This window comes from Columba livia, chromosome 9 (genome assembly GCF_036013475.1).
Source record: "Columba livia isolate bColLiv1 breed racing homer chromosome 9, bColLiv1.pat.W.v2, whole genome shotgun sequence".
NCBI lineage: Eukaryota > Metazoa > Chordata > Aves > Columbiformes > Columbidae > Columba > Columba livia.
In genome coordinates, this window is record NC_088610.1 from 10455558 (window position 1) to 10482612 (window position 27055).

At 43.1% G+C, this 27055-nt stretch overlaps 1 protein-coding gene and 1 long non-coding RNA gene across 12 annotated transcripts in view; one reads left to right on the top strand and one right to left on the bottom strand.

Moving 5' to 3' along the window:
- LOC110361786 (uncharacterized) overlaps nucleotides 1-25845 on the top strand; it is a 29192-nt gene extending 3347 nt beyond the window's left edge. The window contains exons 2-3 of the long non-coding RNA XR_010474643.1: nucleotides 16344-16497; nucleotides 17466-25845. This is a non-coding gene — a long non-coding RNA (uncharacterized LOC110361786). The remainder of the gene's footprint in view (nucleotides 1-16343; nucleotides 16498-17465) is intronic.
- LOC102083677 (calcium-activated potassium channel subunit beta-2) overlaps nucleotides 1-27055 on the bottom strand; it is a 143669-nt gene that overhangs the window by 15714 nt on the left and 100900 nt on the right. For 8 of the 11 annotated variants that reach the window (XM_005506568.3, XM_021293061.2, XM_021293062.2 and 5 more), the window contains one exon: nucleotides 2102-2212. The exons of the other annotated variants lie outside the window; for them this stretch is intronic. In XM_005506568.3, coding sequence (XP_005506625.1) covers nucleotides 2102-2212 — 111 coding nt within the window. The remainder of the gene's footprint in view (nucleotides 1-2101; nucleotides 2213-27055) is intronic. 11 annotated transcript variants of the gene reach the window in all.

Genomic DNA, 27055 nt, shown 5'->3' on the forward strand with positions numbered 1-27055 from the left:
GACACCTTCCACCCAGGAGGGGATTTTTCCACAGCAAGTGACCCATTGCTGCATAGGATATTATTACGGTGTGATGCCTCAAAACTCAGCAGTCGTGGCACGTGTTAGGAGAAAAGCTTGCTGCTCCAGCTGACAATCATCCTGTCTGAAGCTTAAAGAACAAAAATTCTCAGGAAAGGGTCATTTAGGGGGAGTAATTTCTCTAAAATGCACTGCCTGTTTGATACAGCGATGTTTCTGGTGGCGTTACACGTGTTACAGTCACTGCCAGACACTGGCAGGTGCATTTCTCCCACCAGCAACACTTGCTCTGCATTCACACCTCTTCTGCAGCCCTCAGGCTGTGGTCAGCACTCTCCTGTTTCAATTTTCTCTTCCTCCCTTTACCTCCTGCATTTTTATTAATCATTCACAGGGTATGAAATGTTCCTGCTGTATGGCTCTACGGGACTGTTTGGGAAATAAACCTACCCGAAGGTGTGAAAAGGCACCTGAAGTGATCATGGCTGGTATGGAAGTACAGAGATACTGTTCCCTATGTCTTCATTTCTGCAGGAAGATGGGGTGAATTCTGCCCAGGGTTTAAGTTGACCAGATGCCAGCCCAAGTTAGTTTGTCTCACTGAAAGGTTTGGTGTGAGTTGAAGGCCATGCTAATCAGGAGCACACGGTTTCCAGGCAGCCCAGTGTGTGGGCAGATATCTCCTCTGACTGTCTAACCTTGGACAATCCTGTCTGTGAGAGTGTTTTAGCGCAGAAGAATATTAGCCTGGGGAAAATTCAATTAGAGACTTGCAGAAGTACATGAGGCAATTAGATAACCAGCTCCAATCAAAAGTCCATGGAAACCTGCTGCCAAGCTGCCCTTTGTGGCTTCAAAATATCTGTTTGGGATCAGATTGTCAAAAGGGTTGAACACCAATGCAGCCTTTGCAGAAAAGTTCAGCAAATGGGCCAATTCTCCAAAGAAACTTGGCATCCTGAGGGCAGCTCTGCTGCCTGGACTCACGAGTGCACTTTCCCACACAGATGCCAGCAGTAATGTCTCATTAGAATAACTGAAGAGTGTGTTTTGCTAATTGGTACTGTAGATACATTGACCTCTGTTTTTGATTCACCGGAGTCTGATTTTTTGTCATTACATTTAATGGTTTCCCCTTGCAAGGGGAACTGAAGGAGAGGAGGGAAGGGGGAAAGAAAGGGAAATGTGTCTGGTTGTGACAAGACAAGCTGTCCAGCAAATCTCACTACAAAGGAGAAAGTTTTTGGAAGAATGAGTATGAGTGTTACTGATAATTGTTCTTTCATCAGAAATGTTTAACTTCTTTCATTCCCAACTGAATGCTGCCTTTGTGGACTTAAAACCTCTCCTATCCTTTCCTTCTCTTCTGTGTAATTCCCCTCTCCCCTGAGAGATCCAATAGCTCATTTATTCCTCTGTCTCCTTCAGCCTGTTCCCTCCAGCAACATCACTTAAGTGGGCTGGTGGGCTACCAGTAACCAGCTCACTTTCAAGCTGCTTGTCATCCCTTGGCTGTTGGGCAATGTGTTGCACACATGCTTATCGTTACATACACACACATAAACCAGAAACATCTCTGACAGCTGGATGAACCATCCAGATGTGTAAAAGTTACACAGGGCAATGATGTGGCTGAGGGAGAGGAGACGGGGACAGGGTGGGTGTTTTCTGGAGGGGTGTGTGGGAGTGGTGTGGGTTGATGGCTGGAAACAGGACTCCTGCAAAGGGTATAAAGGCTTCACAGGGTTGGAGCTGGGGCTGAAAACTTGTGGCTGGGGCTTAGTGTGCTTTCAAATGTTCAAGGTGTGTGTGCTGACCTCAGAGATGGTCACAGTGTGCTGCTGATGTCCTGGGGGCAAGAAATACTTTGACCATGGCTCTAGCATTGTCCCTCCACTCTATTTTGGTTTGACAAGTTAGCCCTGGCACTCCTGGGCTGGTCTTCTTGTCGGCGGAGCAGTAGCCAGAGGGTGAGAGGCACCCTTGCTCCCCCCTCAGTGCCACCACTGAAGAAAAGCTACAGGCTGCACTCCTAAAGAGTCAAAATCTGTAAGAGACAATCAGCACAGATGCCGTTTACCTTTTCTCATCATGTCTGTAAGATGTAGAGCCCCGTCCACTGGTCCAAATAAACATTTTAGAGGGTTGCCCAGTGTTGGCTTTGCTTGATGCAGTGGGACGATGGAAGGACCTGAGGGAAGAGGGATAATTTTTGTCACTGCCCATCCAAGGAGGCAGACCACATCATATCCAGAGTATCAAGTCCCCTGTGGCCATGCCCAGTGTAGTCTGAAGATGGACCATTTGTTAAGTCAAGGTGAGATGTAAAATGATGGGTGGGATGAACAGATCAGTGGGTGGGAATGAAAGATAAATCTCATTAGCCCCACTGGTAAAATCTGATCCTGGCTAATCAGGCTTAGCTATGCTCCACACTGCAAAGTATTTGCACCATGGACAAGAAATCATCAGTAGTTTAAGAAAAGGTAATAGCTGCATCCAGTGACCTTATGTCAGTATTTTGGGGGTAGAAAGTGGCTATTGTTAAGCACAGACATGTTCCTTACAGCTTATTGGTTGTACAACATCTCTCAGCCTGATGAGACTCTCAAGGAAAATTTCCAAATGAGGCACAAGTATGAGATGTAAATGCAGCATTTTGTGGAAATGTAACTGATGTGACAAGGATGTCTTTTCCCACAGAGAAACTACTGACCCAAGGCCATTTGGTACCAGACTGGCTAGATTTCTGCCATGGGGCTTACTTGTTTCATAGTAGGGTATGAGACCTGCTGCCTTCTCTCAGGCCCTCAGGGTCTTCTGAAGAGGGGGAAAAGTCTGAAGGATATAATTTTAAGGAATGAATTTAAAACTTGTACTTCCATTAGATCTCATAGAATTGGAAATAAAAAGGTGAAAGGAAATAAAAAGGTTCCTAAGGAAGGCTGCTCTCTCGCCCTGATTCAAGGCACATTCACAACTGAGTTATTCCTACCAGGTTTTTGTTACTCCAGATCAACTGAATATGAGCAAACACCTTTCCAGGTGCCAGGTTGGGACCACAGGCTCTATTTGACTACAGCTCCCTTTGTAGTTCCTCCTAATCTGTGCCTGGTTTTAGTGAGGCTCAGTTAAAATCTCGATCTCTGGGAATTTGGCACAGCACTTTATAATTTTACTGTATTCAGAGAAAAGCCTAAGGAAAAAAAATCCAGATACCGATTGCTTTAATACTGAAGATTTTCATACACTGGGGGCTATTCTTTAGCTCACTGAAAAAAACCCAAAACAAATGGCTGTTGATGCTCTTAGCAGCGAAAGCACATGAATTCCTTAGTGCTCCTTGCCTGAAAATGTCTGTAATGTCACTATCTACATAATCATGCAAAGGACTAATTTCAATATTTGCATAGTGGTGAACCTAGGAGAATACTTAAATCCTGCAAAGGTGGCTGCAGGGGAAGACAGACATGGATGGGAGCCAAAGTCCATCCATACACAGACAGGCTGATGGGTGTCAAGGGACTGGGCTCTCCATCTGGGCTCAGCCTAGAGCTCCGTTGCAGGGTCAATGGTGCAGATTCAGGCCAAACACACAAACTGGGAAAACTGGCCAAACTGGTGATCATGTGACCTCCTCCCTGCTGGGATCCTGCTGCTCCCTGTTGCTGCGATGGTCAGAGATGCTGGCTAGGGACTGGGGCTTGCAGGGAGGAACCTTGCTTGAAATAACAGGGGGTTATTATCTCACAAATCTTTTGTGCTGCCTTCATGCCAGCAAATTGGACCAGAAGGTGGCCCAAAAGAAGGGAGGTAGAAGGAAGGGAACCTCCCCCAGCCCCTTCCTTGACTGTGGTCATCACTGCAACTCTAAGAGCCAAAAAAGAGTATTTTCTTCCCTTACAACCACTGTAGTTAATTATTGAGGAATAAACAATGGAAAGAGGTATGTCCTCCCTGAAGTAACAATAGATTAGAAGGTGAAATAACACCTACTAGGACCTAATCAATATACCTACTGACTAAAAAGTGGTTTTATAGTGATTATGGCCAGAAGTTTGGGTTGCAGGACCTTGGGTTTAATCCTCACTCAGGTATGTAAGATTGCACCTACATGACGCCAAACAGCACAGCACAACAGGGACCACCAAGCCCGCACCCAATGAGCTGCTGTTTCTGCATCAAGCAATGCAGGAAGGCTCAGAGCAACTACCCAAGGGCCCAGAGGCCATGTCAGGTATTGGATTGAGGCTCTGTCCCACCACGGGGATGCCAGAGGAGGAAAAGGGGTGTCAGTTCCCAGCAGAGTGATTTCAGACTCCCATATACGGCCAGTGCCCCGGAGCAGTCCGTATGTGACAGCATTAATGCTGCCTGCTTCATTAGTTGGGCAATCCAAGCTAACCATCACTATTTAACACCCAATTACACACCTAATTTTGTGTAAAATTGTTACACTGGTGACACCACAGCAGAGGTCAGATGTAAGCGACTAAAGCCCATGTTTCCTTTAGGTGGGGTTTGGTGTAAGGTAAGAGTCTTTTGCAGAACAGTAACAACGCAACCCCCCCAAGACCCTCCTTTGAAGGCCTTTGGAGGACTTGTAACCTGGAATGGTCGCAACCTGCAGGACTGTGTCTTGCTTCACCAGGTCAGTTAGCAAACCTCCAAGCCTTTCTCCTCCCCTGAGTTAATCACGAGTCAGGACTGTGAACCCCATTCCTTCCCAGTTCCCCCTCTCTTTTCTTCTTTTCTGAGAAAACAAGTAGTAATGCTTCTTTTTTCTTTTCTTTTTTTTTCTTTTCCATTGCCACCGTGAGTCAGCTGCTGGCAACATATTTTTATCATGCAACAAGTTATCCGCCTGTGAAACTCATTACCACAGGATGTCAGCCTGGCATTTAGAGTAAAAGTGGATTGTGCTATTGCTTGAACAGACGGAGCACCTAACGTCGTGACAATACCTGTTAAAAAATCAGTTTAGAAGAGGTGCTACAGGCTGCTTTTTGACTAGCAGGAGTATGTAGGGGATATTCCTATTGGGCAGGTTACCAACAAACTGCTGTACTTGATATAAGTTCTGCTGTATAGTCTTAGAATAGGGATACTGGGTTGGACTCTGGACTTTCTGCTTGATGTTGCTGTTTCCTTCACTATTTACCCAGTGGGGCATCAACAGAGTTATATCTCAGTGCAGTTGCCACAGAGACAGGTGGGGAAGCTATGCTTTACTTTTACAATACACACCTCATTCTTGGCATTTGGGTCTATTCTGAATAAATCCGCAATGTTTAAGAAAGAAACACATAGTAAAAAATGTAAAGTCTCCTGTGAATACATGTATGTTTGTGCCCATGGCACTTTGCGGCTCTGCACTGGCCAAGGAGCAGCTCTAGGGGCCCATGATACTGATACAGTGGTTCTTCCCAAGGCTGACCCACCCTTCAGTCTTCTCCTGTTCTCATCCTTCTCTTGTACATCATCATCTGGTGAATTTTATGGAACTCAGTAGAAAACCTGACAAGGTTTCCACTTTTTCAGACATTGCAAGATGAAGACGTGAGGTGGTTCTTGTAAGATCTGAACTACTCTGCTCCATCCTAAAGAGTGTCAATATGTCCACCCAACAGCAACCACCTCAGAAAGGACTGCAGTGTGAAAAAAACACACTGTGGCAGCATTTGCTTCAAATTGCTCCAAAAAATATGTGATTCTGAGGGTGGATCTCAAGACCTTTAGCTGATACCTTGGTAACTGTATTACATGTTCTGTTGTCCTCATTTTCACCCTGGTCTGCTTGCTCTCCTTCCTCAGGCTTCTGTTTATGTCATGGTCGGTATGAAATGTCCCTTATCTCTAGGTCACCTCATCTGTGGAAAAGGGATGTTGTGGACAATGTTTTCAGGTGGAAAACTGCATTTTATATATGTGTTTATTTGTAATTGCGTCTGTCTATGTTTACATTAATCACAGGGTTTCTGGGACCTTGGAGAACCATTTATGGCACCAAACTAATGAGCTCTGCTCCCCTTATGGCATTTCATTTCCTGGGCAATGTCACCACTGTAAAAAGAACAGCACTTGCATTAATTTTGCCTCATAAAAGACATCCTGACTCATCAAAACCCAAGAAAAGCTAAACTTTTCCCTACAGATACAATCACTGACCTCTTAAGCTTTGTCTGAATACACCCGCACCCTGCAGTGTCCACTTTGCCAAGCACTCTGGATGCTTCATCCCAATATTTCCCATCCAGAAGATTCATTTGAACCCCAAAGCACTGAAGATGCAAACCAGGAATCAGGTGAACACCTGGCTGGCAACTCCCTTCTTCTGACACAATTCAGACGGTAGTGTTTCTTGCATAGTCAAAATATCTGTTTTCACTGCAAGTCTCCATCTGAGCACAGTATCTGGCTTGCCCTAATTCTATTTGCCTGCAGCCATAACAGAAGAATGGCAAGCATGGACTAAGAACAACGGCAATAAGCTAACTCATAAAAGAAATGCATCTGCATTAGTAGAAGACAGTTACCACTTAGGAAACATTTAACGCTCTGGCAGCAACAACACTAAATTGTGAAGCAGCAACAGCAATATCAAGTGGTGTATTTCTGCCTCGTGACTGGACTTTGCTGTTCTGCAAGCTAATGGGCACAGTACAGGACGGAATGACATAAATAACTGTTCTCTTTGGAGCATCTCAGAAGCTCTGGTTGTACTAATTGACTAATCCAACTGGCAGATGACCTTGAATTTGGGGTTCCTCATAATGGCGAGGCAAAAATGGGCAACTGGCAGCATGTGTTAATGTACTGATAAGAGTTTAGGAAGACTAATGGCTAATGAGGCTTCATTAATGAATTTACCTCTATTTCTGGCCCTTCTCCTAATTCTCCCCAGAGCTCAGGGCTTTCTGTCTAGTTTTTGAGTTGAATGAGGGAGAGCCAGGGCAGTCTTGCTGGGCTCTCACAGTACAGGCAGGTCCAAGACCCTCCATGTCCAAAGGAGGAGGAGAACAGGGCTGCCAGTGGTACCTGAAGCCAATAACATGGGGATGTAGCTTAGCTGTGTGTGGAACACAGTGACTTTTGGTTTTGTTTTCAAAGGCAAAATTTTTTTTAACTTAAAGTCATCCTTTACAATCCTTAATTCCCTCTCCTGAGTAAATACAGGAGTAAGAGACATATTCAGAAAGGCTGAAGTATCTCTGACTCTTTGCTATATGACAAAATGCAATATGTTCACACTTCAAAATTAAACATTCCAACCAAAGTAACCTCTAAATCTTACAGGTTTGCATCTCATTATGTTTAGTATGTTTTTTTTTTTTTTTTTCCTCCAGTGCTGGCTTTCTGTGTTTTGTAAAAACTTGCCATTTAATGATGCTTGTCACTCCCAGCCTTCCCCTTTACTAAGAGCTACCTGCCCAGTACTAATCTAAGTAACCCACACAGCATGGCTGCAGATTTTATGGTCTTTATTCTTCCTGAGCTTTTTAACTAAAATATCCTTCTCCCTGGTTTTCCTGCCCCCTGCCCCAACGCCTCTTCCTATACTTTACCCTCCCCATGATGACATATTTTGCTCACCCTGGCTGCACTGTGTTAGTCTTAATTTACTTATTTAACTGATTGAAACTGCAACTTTTTGAAGAAATTCCTGTGTTCCTAGGTCAGATACAAAGGAGGGAGCTACTGCTTGTCATTGCAAGCAAGAAAGTCCCAGCTTCTCTTCTTTGGCAACCTCCAGGCCAGCTCAGAGCAGTTTGGCACTATGGCCTCAGCTTCCTCATCTGTACAAGGGATTTGCTCATCCCATCACTGTACCTGGTGGAGGACACTTTCAGGCCACCTTCAGGTAGCAGAGCATCTAGTGAAGAGCCAGCCCTTATTACCATCTGCCTGTTTTGGTGCTGGTGAGTTTGCAATCCAAGCACGAGGCAATGCCTCTCTTGATATGCAGTTGCTGGGTATCAACATTTGTGAGGAACAGCTGAGGATAATTGTCCCCTTTGCCTGCCAGGACTCTGCAAACATTTTTAGCTTTCTGTACTGAATTTGGATTTACGTAGCAAGTGACACGTTGGACAAGCACTGTATTCATCACCTCAGCTGCTCTCTGGGGTTGGAGAAGGGCACAATCTGCCTTTAAAATTGGCTGCCTTTGGGATGGGGTGCAGCAGTGGTAAGCGCTGGGTCACCCCGCTGTACTATGCCTCTCATCAGCTGAGCCAAGAAAGTTTGATGGGGAGATCTGCTCTGCCAAAGACCAGGTAGCATTTCACTGGTGAGGAAGCATCCTCGAGGTGAGGATGAAGACAGTGAAAGTGCTACGCTACCTCACTTGATCCTTTCCTTTAAGTCTTAGCACACTTCTCTGTGCTTGCAGAGGGTTATGTCACCTTAGGCGCTACACTGCACCAGAAGAGCTATATGGCCCTGGGGCTGGCTGGCTGGCTACAAGCACATGAGTGACAGTGAAGATGCTCTATGTCTTACAATCTTTCCATGATAAACCCAGTGGGAAATGGAGAGAGGGTGAGAGAAGGCAGACAAAGTGGAGGCTCACTGCTACATTGGTCCTCCACTCCCAGGGCTGGGAGCTGTTTACAGCTCTAGTTTCGTGCTGAAGTCAGTCTCTCTGATGGTCATCTAGAGGGAATGACCAGCTGAGATTTTGTGGTTACCCACTTTACCAGCTCTTAGAGGAGGCTCTTTTGGGTACTAAAAAGACTATTTTTAAGAATAATTAGTTGCACAGTGGGAGCTGATAATCTCTGACTAGGCTGAAGCAACATGGGTTCTGACTTGACTGATATGTCCCTGCACCACTGTCATCTCAGGGCCCTGGTATTTATACCCCACACAGAAGCAATGGGATGTTTGCAGTGCCTTTTCACAGGTGATGAACACAGGCACAGAGGCTGCCAAGACTTGGCCAAAGTCTCCCAGGAAGTCTATGGTGGATGTAGTGGAGAAAATAGCTTAAAAGATGGTGGAAAACCACTTTCCACCCAGCAAGGAGGGAGAAGAGCGAACATACATGCAGATTCCCATGTCAGAGAGCAAAGGCTGAGCCTTGCTTTAGGGAAATGCCAAGTCCCATCCATGGGGACATCTCCTCTAATTCCAGCTTAGTGCAGCTGTGCCTCAGCTTTACACCCCCCCAGAGAAGACCTGATCTGAGAAGTACACAGCTTTTAAATGTCCCTGAGGAGAGTATTTCATTTCAGGAAAGCAGTGCTAAAACCCTATGGTGTGTTTGTGGGCAGGAGCACAGGGAAGGCAAGAGTGATGCTGGGGATAGGGAAGGCATCAGCAGCCTTTAGCGAAGCCACTAAGAAGAAGCAGAACACACAAGCAATGTGGCTGGGGAGAGAGCTGGGGGCAGAGAAAGATAAACAGATGCAGAGCAGCACCCAGAGGAAAAGCACAAACATCCAGGGCAGATACAGCAGTAGTGTTTCTTGTCCCATCTAATTCCTTGGGCAGGTCAATCATCTTTTGTCTCCTTTGAGCCAGTCCCCATGCCATCGAGAGCACCAGCCGGAACAAAGCAAAAGCAGAGGTGAGCTAAAACTACTGCTCAGCGGGAAGTCAATGCTCTGGCACTATTTATTTTTGAGTCCACATTTGGATTAGCTGTAAAGAGCTGTGTGGATAAGCAAGCAGGCAATTACAGCTGGGACGTGCTGTTCATGAATGGAAACAGCTCCAATCTGCTCAGGACATATTGAAATTCTAATTCAGTTAGATTCCTTTAGTTACAGTGCTCATCACAGACACTAAAAGAGATGGGATTAAAAAATAAATACTACTCATATGTTGCCTTCGGTCTGCCTTCTCTGCTCCCCTTTTGCCGCTCCCTTTCCCAATTTTAGCTGTTATTTGACTTTATTTTCTGTGGCAAAATACAGCAGTCTCATTTAGCCTGCTTGTTATTTTTCACAAGGATCTAGCAGGCTGCAGCTGGCCAAATACGTGTGCTGCTGGCGGGTGGGCAGTCAGCGTGAACACCAGAGCGCTGCTGAGGTTCCACATGTCACTGAAGACCATCACCCAGAGATGTCTGTTGTTAGTGCTAAAGTGCAGATGTGACACCGAGGCGCAGAACAAGGAGGTGATTTGCACAAGCTCTTCATTGGCTTCATCCCTGCTCAAGTCCACCTGCCTGCACTGTTCCGCCAGTAAGCAGGTTGGTGTCCTGTTGTGGATACTGGTGTAGAGCTACTTCACCATTGCAGGCAACTGCTTTTGCACTGGGTTGTGCAGGTCAGTTAGCAAAAGATCTGATACAAAACAGTGGCCCAGGAAGAGGAACAGGAGTGATGGATCAGCCTTGTTAGCATGACCTGGCAATTCAAGCGAGTTGTTTAATTATGTGCTAGTAGATTTTCCCTGGCTGTCAGTGGAACGTTGTATTAAACCCACTGGCATATGTGAAACACAGTTAGTTGAGATCTAAATGTCTGAGATCATCAGATGGGAGGAATGAGAGGAGCATGAGCTGCCTGGTAGTCACATTTCCATCACAGGCAGGCTCTTGGATCTGCTGGAGGACCTCTGAATACAGAGAGATGTCTATAGATGAGTTGTGAGTAGTACTGACCACATCAGCTGAGAAATCTGGTTATGACAGACACTCAGTAAAGATTAATTGCCTCCCTTGAAACTAAGAAATGGGCTTGATGGGGAAGGACAGATATAAAAGCTCCATCCTACCGATATGACTGAGGCACCGAGCTGTGAAATAAGGACCTCTGTGGTAAAAGCTAACACCCAGCTCGGGTCTCATGAGCATCTTTACTCCTTGTCTTATTGCAAAAGCGTAAATTTTGCAGCATAAACACTGTATGGCTGTTCCTCGTTCTTTCAGGACAAACACTTCACCATCTGTAGCCTCTTAGTTGAAGATGATCAATTGTTATGTCAAATTCACAAAACATAATTTTGTACCCAAATGCTGTAGAAAAGCACTGGAAATATTTTTTCATGCATATATTTAATGTAATTTTCACAGAATTGAATATTTTAAGTACCCTTATTTTTTTTAATGCAATTCTGTAGAGGCATCAGCCTATTGGCTAGTGAATCCAAGTTGTGTGCAATATGGCTACACCTCCATGGACCCCTGAACTCAAGCATGCGCTCTCCAGAGCTCCCTGTTTGCTTTGCCCACTGATAAGAATTTTTCCAAGTCACACATTAAAGACAGAAATCTATTGCCTGATTGGAAAAAAAAATGCAAAACCTTAATTCCTTCAGGGAAGGTGCATGCCCCAGAGAACTATTTCCAGCAGAAGAAGGAAGTTTTTCTGATGGATTCATTTGTAGTGAGGGCACAGATCAAATCCAGCCTGATGAGCAAGACTGGGAGAGAAAGTTAGAGATTAAGTGGGTTACGATAAGGCAGAGTATTAGAAAGGCAGGGAACACAAGGTAAAGGATAACACTGATGTGCACACACAAGAGAGAGTAGGAACGGCTGCATATTGCAGTAATGGTAGTAATGAAACCTACAGAAGTGGTGCTATGAAGTGGATGGGAAATCTGGCAGAGTCAATGAGCCAAATGACTACTGATGAGCTGGGTTTAGTACAGCACTACACCACTCTGTTAGGTCAAAAATCAGTGCAAGCACTATATCACCTGCTTTGTGGAGGAGTTCAGTGCGTGATACGCTGACTGGTACAGATGCATATTCAGCCTCCTTAGAAAACCAACAGCTTGAGAATTCATGAATCTCTATATAGATGTGTTCTTGTAATATACTTTTTAGCATAAAAACAATTTTTCTTATGAGTCAGAGGGAAAGACAATGAGAAAGAATAAAAGATAAGTCTCTATAAGAGAGAACCATGTACGTATGCCCTCCAGGCAGGTTTTAGCCAACAAAGAGAACAAAATCTTTACAGTCCTCTGAGGCTAGCAGAGCACTCAGAACAGTGAAAGGACCATGTCCATGAAACAAAATTCCACTGTATTTTGGTGTCATAACTGGTCTAGAAATGAAAACATGGTAGGAGCAGGCACAGATGCTTCCGTTCCTTATATGACAATAATCTATATTAATTACAGCAAGTATCCAGCTTTGAACAATGTCACTGCAGTGCTATTACTGTTGAAGAGTATTGAGTTTCTAAGGAGGTGAATGTCTTTTTCTCTCCCTAATCATGATTACTTGGCTTAGTACTTGGGCTAAGCTTTCCTTTAACCAAGATAAATGGCTATTTCCAAAAACAGCGAGTTAACACTATGCATCACATTATTACTCTCTTCTCAGATTTTTTGCCTCGTGTGCTATTTTAGTCATCTGCTAAACACAAATAATAATAAGAATAGGGAGGAGGAGCTGTGCAGGATCCCATATGGATTAAAGATGAAAAAAAATCAATCAGCTTTTGGTCCATTACTTCATCCTATTCTGTGCTAGCATTTTCTCTCAGTCTACATAACAACATAACAACATTATTCTGTCCTATAATTTCTATTTCTTGAAACATGAGTGTCCCCACCACAATTTGCAGACACCACCAGCCTATCTGACTAATATTTTGTTGCTTTCTATTTGGAATCTGTATTTATCGTTTAAGCTTATGTGCCAATACTGTAGGATAACATTCAGAAGAGTAGATGGGAAATTAGAAACAAAACTTCTGTCAGTGATAAAGGGACTTTCACGCTTCATTTGCCCCAGGGCACAGTGAATGTTTTGCTTTTCAACAGTTCTGGGCAAACCTACTTTAGGGAACCAGTGGCAGCAAAACTGTGCACTGGCAACACACTGAAATAGATTTTCTGTTACTGGGCCATTTGTGGGAAGTTATTTTGTAGTAGCTCCTGGAAGATGCCCATATTGGTTACAGAAGTTCAAGTGCAAAACAGCCAGCAAGAATTGCCTTTCCAGCAAAGTCAGTGACAGGTCCAGCACTGAACAGTTGCGGGCAGGTTCACCGGACCACATCGCTGCCCAGCGGTCCAGCTTCTGATGACCAGAGCAGGCTGGAGATCCAGGAAGAGTCTTCACTCAAGTCCCTAAACTCTGCAAATCCTGTTATTTCAGCAGCCATCCTGCTCCTCACTCCTCTGCCCTGTGCTGAGGGGAACTGCAAGTCTGTGCGTGAGCGTATTAGTGTGGGTGGGTGGCTTAGAATCATAGAATCATTTTGGTTGGAAAACACCTTAAAGATCATCAAGTCCAACCATTAAACCAGCACTGCCAAGTCAACCACTAAACCGTGTCCCTAAACATCACATCTACAAGTCTTTCAAACATCTCTAGGGATGGTGACTCAACCACTTCCCTGGGCAGCCTGTTCCAATGCCTGACAATCCTTTCTGTGAAGAAAATTTTCCTAATATTCAATACAAATGTCCCCTGGCATAACTTGAGGCCATTCCTCTTGTCATATCATGTGTTATCGGGGAGAAGAGACTGACAACCATTTGATACTGCCATTAACAAAATAAGGAAATAGATATTGAAAATGATGGCACGTAGCTTATATCTGTATTCTCTATTTTTTAGGGCAGTTTAACAATTGCCTGTTAATTTTCACCCTTTTTGATGCTTTTATGAAAGCTCTTCATGCCTCTGTCTCTCCTAAGAATCCATGAGCCCCAGTAATCATGTGAATTACATTCCAATCAAAATGTAGACAAGCTGTGTTTTCACTTTGACCTTGAAATCTTGAAGGCCATTTTTACCCCCCATGGGATACAGTGGGTATGTATCTCACTATAAAGGTGCTTTACAGCATAGCTTGTGAATGAGGAGGCATCTGAGGTGAGCTTGAACATTTTTGTATTTCTTATATGTACATATTCTCAAGATCCTAGCTTGCAACTAAAACCTGGTATTTGAATTTTTCAACTTTTTTAGATAAATTTAAGCAAACACACCTGTGGGAAAACTGGTCAAGGTACCAGCTAGCATCTGGCAGGTGACCCGAGCTGGCCTTGTTGTACAGTCACTTGCTGGAATATAGTGCAGCAGGTAAATAAAAGCTGGTAGTCTTCCTCCTAATGTCTTCAGAAGGGTTTGCTTCTACACTAATTTGACAGTAGTAATGCAACTACAGAAAATATTGTCAGAGGTTGCTGTAATATGGGCTGCATTTTTATTTCCCAGGGTGTAAAATGTAACTTTTACCCTCACCTGCTCCTCTTCCTTATGCTGGAAATGCTGTTGACAATTCTGCAGCTCAGCCTTTTTTTCTCCCTTTTAAAGCTGATGTACAAGGTTAATGAAGCCTATCATTTCAATGCTCTTTGATGCGTACTTCAGAAGAGACCAGGAACTTGATTCTCTTCATATTTACATCAGCGAGGTCAGGAGCTGAATGCAGAAGCAAGTGAAGGGGTAGGGAAATGCCACAAAACCTGCCAGCATCAGAGCAAAGACATTTCTTCAGTTTGCTGTGGTCCCTTGGGAAATCACAAACAGCTGGACTAATGTTGCATGTAATTTAAAATATACTCTCCCTAGACTGGCAGGATATTCAATATCAAAATATAATCTCTGTGGAAAGAATGCTCAAAACCAGAATTTTGACTTTCATGCAAGCCAAAAAAGAGATTTTTCAGTATCTGTAAAGATTTTAAAAATCATGTGGAACATTTTGTTCAATAGTAGCTTTTTGATTTCTTCATACTGCACAGTATTTCCTAGGCACCCGTACTTTCACTTCCATGGAAAACAGGGAGTTGATCTGGGAATACCTAATTTGGGAGCTGTAACTCAATTGCAGCGAAAAGCAGCACTGGAAGACCACCCGTGGATTTCAGCAGATCAGATCCCCTGTAGTTAAACTAAATGTCATCATACTGTACAAGGCTGCTGATTTCAGGTTTGCTAATTTGTAAAACAATATGAAGAAGATGCTGCAGTTGTGAGTGGAGCAGCTGAATTATAGGTACTTAGGCAGCACCGTAGGGATATGAATTCTGTTTATTGCACAAACCTGCCTCTATAATTAATAGAAATAGAAGCATTTCCTTGCTCTGTTTTCATTAGTTCAGACCGATAGCTTTGGAAGATCAGAATGGATTATGACACACATTTTGGAAGAACGGGAGGGAACCAAAGGATTTTCTTGGCTTTTCAGCATCACTCCAGATCTCCTTCAATGTGCAAGAAGCAAAATTACTAGCAATGCTCTGTGTGTAACAGACCATCTGTCACCATAATTGTAGCTTTGTTTTATTTTTCCCTGCTTCTGGGAGAAAAGAGCCAAACATCCCTAGTCACCTGCTTTAACTGAACATTGTGAAATGTATTTTAAAACCTTGATAAACAGCCACAGTCAGTCCAAAGCCTGCTTAAACCCCAAAGCTCTCTAACACCAACACCAGCACCTCCCGATGAAAACTGGCTTCAGGGTTTACCTAACAAGCTGCAAATGATCTAAACAGCCGTGTCTCCTTTAGCGGAAGTTTTATAGGCCTTTCCCACTCTCTTAGGAGGCATAAACATATCCGGGTTTAAAATAGTGCTTTATTTTTCTCAGTGGTATAGTATGATATTGTTCCCACAGAAGCATTGGTGATGCTTTATCATGAGGACACCACATGAAGCAGAGCTGATGCATGAGCCAGTTTAGCTGTGAATGGTGACAACCAAAATATGGCACAGGCTTCAGTCTGGCCGTGATTTTATTATTTTGGATGCTCTGGGGACTGGAAGCAAGGTGTGTCCAGAAATGAGCATGAAAACCAGACAGCTATGCAAGGGGCAATGGACTTCACCTCTCCTGGTGGAAAGCTTTGCCTCCAGGCCCTTCCCTCTTGGGTCAGAGGCAGAGGAATAGCTGTGTCACAGATGACTTATTTTCCCAATGACTCATTGAAAAAAATATTAATCTTAATAGCTTTCTAGCATGAAGTACGTACCGACCACTAAACCACTCTGATTAAAGAGGGTCTTTTATTGATATGATGCCTTAACCAAATGTAATGCAATTAAATTATTGGATTTCATTACGTATATTGACATGGTGTCAGTGACAATTCCCATTCTCCCTATTATTTCTATAAATAAAGTCATCTGCCATAATTAGAAAATATGAATGTGCTAAGACCTCCATTAATTCTTTCCCATATTAATCTAAGATCTGGGCAGATGTTTATTAATACCTTGTTAGACTGCGTTCATCAGCTGTTACCAAGAATAGAAAGGCTGAGACCTGATTTCACACTGAAGGTTAAATAAGAGCAAATCTCGCTAAATCTTGGCTTCTAGTTGACTTTTTGACCATATCTTAGGTTTTTTAAATCAAAATGCTTTTTAAACATTTAACGTCTCTCTTTCTTCCCCTCAGTGTCCTTTGCACCATGTATGAAACTCAGCGATGATCCCCTCCCTCCAGTGTTGAGTTCAACAGTCCTTTAGCTGCATCATGATGTCTGGTTTGATTTCAGAGGAGCTGAATTACATCAGCCGGTGACCTGCCCTCTGCTTCTACATCCTGGAAGGTATTTAAGGGGCAATGGTCCCTGGTGAAAGCCCAGGTCCCACCTCATTCAGTGCTGGGCACCCACTGATGGGTGCTTGGGGGTGGGTGTGAGGAACAGTGGGTATGTATGGACCTGCACCAGGCTACACAGGGTGCTGTGACCAGGCTGTGGGACCTCATGCACCTTCCCAGTATCCTGTAGTTGACAGGTTTCAGATCTGGTCTAAACTCTGTCCCAAGTAATTTCTCACTGTCACCTTCACTGGGTCTTCTGCCAAGAAGTTCCATGGTTTAATTATGTTCTCGGTCAAAGTACTTTTTTCCCTGTTTCTTTCAAATATTGTGCTTGATAACCTGAGGTGCCTTTCTAACCTTCCCTCCTTTCCTATATGTCTGTTGTTTTCTGTCTCTTCCCACTATCTCTTTTTTCTCACCACCACCTGAATCTGTTCTCTCAGCACTTGCTGCCCACGTTTGGTTCCCATTAGGGCACCTCTGTCAACTTTGACAGTGCCACATCGACTTGTACCAGCAAAGCAAGTGTCCTGTGACCTCTGCAGTCCCTTCAGATGCTTGGTTTCATCCGTGTCTATGTGCCTGTCCCAAAGATCTCTGAGGTTTAGGTTGGTGGAAACTCCTGCTTGTGTTCTGGTGTGCCCAGGCTGCCTATGAAGAGAGGAGGTGCTGATTTCTGGGCTGAGCCAACTGAAGTACAAACAATGCTGATTCACATCAGATTCTCACAGAAACAGTGCACAAGATATATGTCTATTTTACTGCATTGGGACTGCAATGGAGCCTATTTTCTTATTTTAGAAAAAGTTTAAAACTTGCTGGCAAAGCCTAACAAACTTCTCCTGAAGGACTCAGTCTTCCAGGCCAAATAATTTTTTTTCAGCTGATACTTATTGTAATTTTTTGCAAGCTCTTAACATTTCCATGTACACTAAAGTGGTTGAGATGAAATTGTATGTCTTTTCTCCCCAGAACTGTGACCTATTCTCCCTAGAATACTGGGCTGTTGCCATTCCTCATTTGAAGCCAAGCAAAGCATGGCTGTTCATAACTGGGATTTACTTTGCAGGGTAAGTTGTAATGCACTGAAGTTGGTGAAGCAGTACTTGGTCTGAACCTGACTTTATATTTTTGGCTGGGCCATACCTGAAGCAAAACTAGAGCATGTTGCGAGTTGTCCAGGGCTGGAGCTGGCCTTTCTTTATTGCTCTGCCCTGTACTGAGCAGCTGGGGCTCCTGGACTTCATCAGGCCTCAAAGAAGAATTGAAATAGATAGGCTATTTTCAAGATAGGCTCTCTGCACTACAGTGTAGGATAAACCCAGTACGGTCATCAGCCTAAATCCTGAACTGATACAGTGATATGTACTTTGAAAGATTGGTGGTGGTGGCTGGCAGATCCCATCCCATCCCGTCCCATGCTGTCCCGTCCCGTCCCGTCCCATCCCATCCCATCCCATCCCATCCCATCCCATCCCATCCCATCCCATCCCATCTCATCTCATCCCATCTCATCCCATGGCAACTTCATAGGCAACTCAGGCAGATAAAAAATGGCTCAGCAAACCAAACAAACAGGGTTCATGTCAAAACTTCTCTTGACCTCAAAAAAGAACATGGGTGCAAAATGAGACAACTCAAACAGGGAAAACATAAGTATGTGGATACTTGTGCTGCTCCTTTACTCTCCACTGGTCTGATTTCAATAACTGTGCTCATACCTTGTTTTGTACAAAGTCATTTTAAATTCATACATTAAAAAACCATGAGCAAGAACAAGAAGAACACCATAAAAACCAACCAATCAACCAACCAAAACCAACAACCTCGCCTGCTCAGTGTTGCTTCCACCACTTTCTAGCCCTTGCCCATCTCCTTTGCATTGGATGCTGCTTGTCTGTTCTCTTGTCTGCCACCTCTGAAATTATCCACTTATTTCTTGCACTCTCTTTCTTGGAATTGCCTTTGCAGAAATTCTCATAAGCAGCTATTCTTTGGGTCAGCATTTCAATTATTTTAAAATTGTATATTTCTATTTCCTGAGTCTTTACTTATTTATTATTAGTTATATTGAATCTTTTTTTTGAGTGTTTGCATTGATTTTGATAACTCTGTTGTGTGCTTATCTGTATAAATAGATCAATAGCTTTTGGACTGTGCTTTCCAAAGCAACAGACTGAGAGGCTTGCTTCAAATTTGAAAGCTTTTGTACTGAATTTATAAATACGGAAAGCTATAACCCATAACATTACTTCAATCCCATGCTAAAGTAAGTGGATTTTGTACCTTTTCTTCCTGGCCAGTTGTATTTAAGCAGTTGCCCATCTCAGACCTCCTTTTTCCATTCCGGGCACCCTCAGTTCATCAGAAGAAAGGACACTACTGACATCACGACGACACTCTTTCTGGAGTTGACAGGGTTGGGGTAGTTGCAGAAAAGGGATAATTTTGGGCTCCTTCAAGGGACTAATCTAAAGGAAGAATCTAATAGGAATCAGTCTTAAACGAGAGATGCTCCCTACTCTTAAACTGCGGTAAAACAAACCCTCTTCTAATCCAATCCAAATTAAAATGGGGCACAAGCTAAGACTTTCATTTCTATTTCTAACTTGCTCAAGGAAAGTTGTCTTTGCACTGTCTTCCTTCAAGCCAATTTTGGACTAAGTGAAAAAACATAGTTCTACAAAATCTCTGTGTGAAGCCGCCAGGAACACAGCAAGATAATAGTGTAGCAAGATAAGGGGGATTAAGATTACTTCTGGGCTTTTTAAGAAATAAGGGGTGAAAAAGTTAATGGAACTCTCAACTGGGAGACATTGCTGGGACCTGCAAGATGTGACAGACCACACAAAACACAGGAGTTGTGTTGTAAGAAATACCATTGCATGGCCAGCCTTTTCCACGTACATTGAAGGCTGCTGAATTCCATGTGGATTATGGCACGGAGCCTTTAGGTGCTATGGGTAACAAAACACATTATTTCCAGCTCATGTGTGCAAAAAAGAAGTTGCTGAAATACAACGAACTGGCCATTAGCAAAATGAAAAATACAATGGCTGGCAACAGAACGGAGTGATCATTGCAAGATGGGCACCCTGACTCTTGTTGACTATCCATGAATCCCTTGGAGGATGAGCCCAGGATTCTTGTGTAGAATCTACCTATTGATTACACCACATTTAAAAAGGTCTGATGTTTGTCTTCCACCCACTTGTGACTTTTATTGGCCACTTTGGTTCTTGTTTAATGGAGGAAATGTCTCTGGCATAAACACAGCGGTGCCTCCTGCACTTCATGCCCAAGAGCAGCGCAAATTGAGAATTTGATTGTATTGTTGTGGAAATTAGATGTTACTTTAATCGCCATTGCGAGTTTGAGTAGAATATTCTGTAAAGACAATATCAGCCACTGACAGTCTAAATCCAGTGGATGCCTGATCTGGCTTGTACTGAAGCTGATGGAGTATTTCTATTGTACTCAATGGACGTTGGCCTCAGCCTCAAAAGCGTGCACTTCAGATTGAACCTCTTTGCTTTTGCAAAGAACTTATTAGATTTGCAGAGTTGGTATTAGATTTGCTCAGTGGTATGAGAACATTACTATTCTGTTAAATTACTTTTTCAGTTAATAATATATTCTTTTCTACAAGGATTTTTATTTCTTAAGTCTTTTTTAACCTCTTTGCTTTCAGCTGTTTAGGGAATTCATTCTCACTTTCTGCCTTGAACTACTACATATGGTTATTCTGCAGGGTGAAACAGCTCTCGCTCACTTCTCAAATGGGTGCTCTGTATGCTAAACTTTATTTTTACTCCTTGAGCAGGGTGTCCATCTTTTTACTGATGGAAGAAAAACAAGAAGAACCTCCTGCATTATGAGGAAGCCTAGATCAAAATAGGTTCTTTACCCCAAGCTCTTCCAGGGCAAGGCTCAGCACTAACTTCTGGGGAAGCCCTCCTCATACCTGAGCCTTTTCTATCACAACATGGAGATGCATTTTATGAGCCCATTCCTAATGAAACAGATCTCTGAGATCCAAACAGTATTACATTATTTGTAGTATTTACACCTGTAATGCCAACAGCGTTCTAAATGATTTGAAGAGATGTTGGAAGACAAAGTCCCTGCCTAAAGAGCCTAATATTTGTATTTTATTCAAAAAAAAAAAAAAAAAAATCCGTATTTTGAGTCTGCAAGATGGCGGATTAAAAAGGCTTTTCTCCTTAAACTAGCTCACAGAAATATAACCCCCTGAAGGGAGAGAAGGAGACAGCTGTGGTGGGAAGGGAGCCAGCGCTACTGAGCACAAAGCGACTTTCAGCTGCCTCATCCAGAGATGCACTTTCCGCCTCAGCCTGGGGTCCTTACGGACACTTTTATCCCTGGGAGCCCAGCTGGGATCAGAGAGAGCTGGATCTGCCGTGTTCCCCCTGCATGGCGTTCCTTGAGCAGAAGTGAGACCCGGCCCTGTTCCATCCAGGACAGAGGAACCAGGGTGGTGTGATGGAGATTTTGTCTTTGGATCTGCCTGTTCAAACAGCAGCCCTCGCTGTCAGAGCAAAATCAGATAGCTCTTCCTTTTTGCCAGAAGTCAAGCGTGTATTACACAGTTTCTGAGTTCTGTTTGCTGTGCACAGGTAGCACTATTCCAAATATTTTGTCACAGTACAATTATTTGCTATTTTTATGTGTGGCAAATCACAGTGTCAACTTTCTTTGTAAAAATATATTAAATTATTGAAAAACAAAGGAAAACCAAGTAGTAGCATATGAAAGTATCTTTTAGAAAAGGTTATATTTCTGCATCAGCTATACTTGAAGTTTAGTGAAGTAGGATGCTTTTGCCATAATGGACAACAGCGAGAGTGAAATGGAGCACAGAGCTCAGGGAGGGAACAGCAGACACGACTGATATGTTTTTGAGGAGAGGAAGGCAGACCCACCATTACCTGTTGACTGTTGAGAAGCAAAGCTGACAACGGTATTGAAGCTGTAAGTTCCAGCTTGTTGCAGAATTTTAATGTGTTTCCACATGAGTGATATTTGGTTAGATATTGTAAGCACAGTACTGGAAAATTTGGATTAGCAAATGAGCAAATTAAACTGAAATTTGGGTAAAGAGATTTGAAAGTAGACATAAGTGCTTCAGCTGTGATTGGCTTTGCCCTCCAAGGATTTGTATTTTTTATTTTTTTTTTAGTAGTCTGTGAATTCTTACTGGATTTGAAATTGTTTCTTTTACAGATGCCAGAGATTTTGCAAGGAAATCTGCTGGGGTTACAGAAGAACAGTAACAGAATAACAAAACAACAACAGAAGAAATCTAGGTGGAAATTTATAAAGTTTTGGCTTAGTGATCTCTCTTATGTGAAATGCTCATCACAGATAAAATTTCTGAGCTTAATTCCTGGCCACAACACAATGACAGAACCACTTAATGTAAACCTCACTGTACCACTCTTAGTTCTCAAGAAAAGGTCCTACACTGCCAAAACACACATCTGTCTTTGCAGGGTTAATTATTTTTGAAACCCAAGCGAGACACAAAGAAAACTGCTCAGATAGACACAGGACATAAATAACTCTGGCTATTAGCTGCACAGCGGGGAAATCACCCAAAGGTGGCAGACAGGGGAGTCGGGTCCGCGGTGGACCCCAGGGTACACCAGCACGCCCAAGCACCTGCACCGGAGCTCCCTGCCAAACCTGCTAAGCTCAATCCACTTCCAAACAATGGCACTTTGATTAACACAGGAGTCAGGATGCTGTTGTAAACCAGCCTCGTGCTGACACTGAAATGAACCAGAGAGTTCCTATATAAGAACTGAATAAAGCAATAAGCATTAGTAAAAGAGAACAGCAGGTTGTGCGTAGCCCAAATGACTCTGTCATTGAAGATTTGTCGTTTTTTGTATAGGTTCTTAAGGAACATTGCAGAAATATTAGAGATAGCAGAACAGACATGCAGAGCAGTCCGATAACTTACCATGATAGTACCTACCCAGTCAAAATTACATCCAAGGCTTCCCTCTTCAATTTGTGAGGTTAGATCACACTGATTTTATCAGCAAGGTCATTTTAGCACCCACGCTTAATCCAAAATCTAGTCTGATATTTGTTTAGGAGATTTGAGTAATCTCTTTAAGAGAATTAACAAGTGATGGAGTCCTAAAGAGCAATCTTCTCTTAGCCCTATCTGGAGCAGAAGGATTTGAGGTCAAAGCTAGGTGAAGGGTTTTTTAAAGCAGTCTGGAAACAAACTGAATTCTCTTTAGAGCCAGTCACGTTATGAAGAATAGAGGCACAAAGCCTTCAAATGATTGTAGGGGTTTTGTTGGGTTCAGTTGTCTGGCTGCCCTGGAGGAAACCCGTGAGGTGCTGCATGATGCTACAGCATTGATAACGTGATATGCAGAGGGCTTGCTCTGACAGGTTTCCCCACTGAGCCACATACACCTGCAGTCCATGGCCAAACAACATGTGAACATATTGCTGCCTTTTCCAATGTCACTGTATGCTACCTGTTGGTCCTTCATGATACAGCACTGGCCCTGGAGCTGTGTGATGGAGCTAACTTTTAGTTATGGGAGCGAATGGGACAATTCAGTGAAACAAAGTCACTGATGCTCAAATACCAAGCTATTAAGTCTTCAGTAAGTCTTAGTTCAGAAATCAGTTGTCTTTTTTAATGAATAATTAGAAAGATAATCAGTGGATATAAAGTCAAATGTTCACTTGGGGCTCTTGGGTTAAATTTTGGGAAGAGCTTTGAGGAATTTGCTTTGAATCCTTGCACCCAAAGCTGCCCTGTGTGCTCCAGCTGTTGGATGAGTCTAAAATAAATGATTTCTACATGTTCTTGCCTGAGAATATGTGGCTGAAATCACATAAGATTAGCCCTTCTCTTGCAGATTGGTCCAAGAAAATAACAAAAATCCCACAAAGGCAGCATTCCCACCAGACTCCTATCATGTCGGGCAGAACAGTCACCTACCAGCTCATGGCATTGTTATACTATTAACCCTTACACCCTTTTCCTTCCCAAAAGGCTGATGAATTTTTATCTAGATCCAGAAATAAAAAACAACATGTTGTCCTGTGGGGGTGGATGCTACGGATGCTCATCTCAGGCACCCTGCCGTTTCACAGCTGGCAGCAACAGATAAATTTATCAGTTGTCTGAGCCAAGATTCACCAGATGGAATTGCATCGCACTTAGAGGTAACATTGCACTACAGCAGCCTCAAGAGTAGAGGTAGGTTTGGCTATTAACTCATCCCAGCTTCCAAGCTTTGGACTAAAAGAAAATTTCGAACATAACTGGGGATCCTGAGGCCAAATACCCCAAACTTAAGAGCACTTAATACAGCAGCTGCAGCTGGCAGGGGTACTACAATTCGCAGCAAAGCTTTACAGTGAAGCCATAAGAAGGTTGTTATCTTTGTTTGGCTGATAAATTGCAACAGCAAAGATTTTACTGTAAAAACAAGTAAACCTCTCATTGGACCAAAGAGAAGCAATATTAAATCTCATTCTTCCACATTTGAGAGAAATTTACATAGAGGTCTGTTAATGTTTTGGTATTTGGAGAAATGGCAGCTTATAGGAGCAAATGGAATAACATGTATTCCTGATCTCCTTGGCAAGGACTATAAAATCAAAATAAAAGAGGTGTGGTGGGTATTGGCTAAAGTATCAAAGTATTTCACAAAAGGCAGTAGGGAATGTGGTAAATATTAAAAGAAATTGTTGATAAATTCAATATATCCTTGGCAGATCCTCTGTAGGAGTACAGATGACCCTTGTCTTTAAGTCACTTGCTGTCCTTGTTGAGATCCACCATTAAATCACATCCCAATATCCTCCTGTCTGGTGGCTGCTGCAGAACAGGGACGTGAGCAGAGGTGGGAAGAGGACACTGGGGACTGCCAGGCCTTGGGTCTGTGAGGGCTAAAAGCCTGACTGTAATGCAGGTCTCCTTTTAAATGAATGATGAGGACTTGCTACAAGGCAGACTGCCTAAAGGAAACAGTCAGACTTATATCAGAGGGCCTGTGCAAGTGTGGTCCACAAAACCACTGCTTGAAGTCACTCAAAGATGTGGTGAGCCAGCCAAGATGGCCCATCAGGTGGGTGCTCTGGTATGAGCAGTGGTGTTCCTGCAGATCGTCTGATGTGGTGCTTGTGCTGAATGCAAGCCCTCAAGGGTTAAATACTTATCTTGGCACTTGCAAACTTCCGTAATAAGAAAGCTTTAAAAGAAAGCAGCCATCTGCTTCAGGAAAAGCATCATGCAAGGATCAGCTTGTATTGCTTACCAAAGCAGTGAGACAAGGAATCAAACAAGATGGGACAGGCAGCCTAAACCTCAACTGCTTTTAAGCTCTGCAGCAGGAGCTCAGCCGTCCTCATGGTTTCACAGCGATTTACAGTTACAAATGTAATGAATGCCCCAACAGGAGGCTGGAGAGCCAGAGGTGACAGCACCAAAAATGCCCGTGTACCCAGTCCCTGGCAGGGGACTACGGCAGGTGCTGACCAGCAGCTCTCTCCACTTGGATGACCACAGGCACTGCCTTGGACTTTTCTTTTTCTGACACTTTAAAAACTGTCTGTCAGCAAAATGAAGTAACAGGCAGTCCAGCTCCTTCTGCATGGGAAAACAAAATGAGCCCTCAGTGAAGGAACAGGGGAAGAAAGAGGTATGTGGCATTTCCAGCTGTCTTGGTGCTGTGTGGGAGCAGACATGAGAAATGACCCCCATTGCTTAAGCCCTTAACTCTTAATACTTTCTTCTGTTAATGCCAGATGGAAAATCTCAAAGTCTGAAAATGTATTGAAAATACACTACAGGAAGGCACACAGAGTTGAACGAGTCATTGAGTGCTCATTTCTTCAGTTCAGTACATCTTGATGTACCATTCACTTCAGCAGAAGTGCTACCGGCTTCCTGGGATCCATTCCAGATTTATTCCAGGAACACTGAGCAGGTATTGCCCAAAATAAGGGACCCGTGAGGTTGCCAAAGAAAAACATTGGGGTAAGAAATGCTGGCTGCCACTGCCCAGACCAAAGGTTTGACCTGAACTTCAAGAAGAAGCAGAATTTGGCCCAATTCAGATTCCTGGTTGCCATATCTTCCAGTGATCAACCGGAAGAACTCCGGGCCATGCTGGAGACCTATGAGGCTCTGCAAGCTCAGGTAAGCTTTTGGATGATCATTCAGATGGAACCTTAAGTACAAATATGTAATGTCTGTCAGTGCTAATTAAGGTCTTGTAATGGGCATTTCTGCAATATTTATGATAGCCTAAAACCAGCTGATCCTATATCAAGCTCATCACTATTTGCAGAAACAAAACCAAAGCATAAAAAACCTGAAATGAACACAAAGAAATAAAATAAGAGCTACTTCTTTGATGGCTTCTCAGAGACAAGGTGCACGAGGATATAGAGGCACCACATAGATTACAGGCGGAGAGCGTCTATAACTATCCTATGGCTATCGCCTTCATATACCTACACCTGTCTGTATGCACACCTAACTGGTTTGGTAGAGATTAATAATCATGCCTTTCTTCTTTTTCAACCAGCACATCCACAAATTGAAGCCTACTGTTGCCACTAGCACAACACACAACCAATATACATCTGTTTCTGGTGATAGTTTCAGAAATGACTAGGTGGTTTAGTAACTCAGGCTTTAATTGTATCATGTGAGGGGAACTAGAAATCACTGATATTCAGAATGTGGTATCATCAAGATGTTTTTGTCATGACATATTTTAGTGTTATACTCTAACATTGCCAAGAGCTGTGGCAGTGTGTGGCAAAAATAGTGTTTTGTTGTTGTTTTTTCTGTGTCTATTTGAAGATCTCTTGTTGCTAATGTTTTTTATTATTAACTACTGTTACTAATGTATATTTTCACATGTGAGTGGAAGAACGTGACAAAGGCATTCCTTAGCAAGTTTGTGTAGTTTACTCTCCAGCCATGACTCACCCCTTACTCTGAGAAGCAAAGCCCAAGTGACCCCGCCATGGTGAGCACACAGGCATCACCGAGGCAGTTTCCTTGGTAACACGAGTCATGCAAAAACATCCAAAACACCCTCTGTCTTCTGCTCACTGTCCCTTGAAGTTGTTGCTAAATAAATGGTTGCTAAACCTCGTACCTGAATTTCAGAGGTACAATCAATGTATCACAAAACAAAACCTTTTGCTTGCAAGCAAGTTAACTTTTGCTACTGGCCTGATTTCAGCTTAATAAGATTTTTTTTTCTACTATATTATCTCTAAACACTGTCTGCCCTTATAAACAAATAAAGGAAAGACCTTCTACGTCCTCAGATAATTCCATTGTCATTAGGGATCTGTTAAAGTCAATGGAACTATGGCAACTCAGAACATTCAGCCCAGGGTCTGCTGGGTGTTTGGTGGTTCCAGGTGCTTGTGATCAAGGCTAGAATAAGAGCAGTTAAATAGTTTACCCAACAATAAGTGTGGTTGGTTTGTTGGGGATAGTTCTGTGGAGTTTTTGGCTAGGACATTTTGAAGAAAAC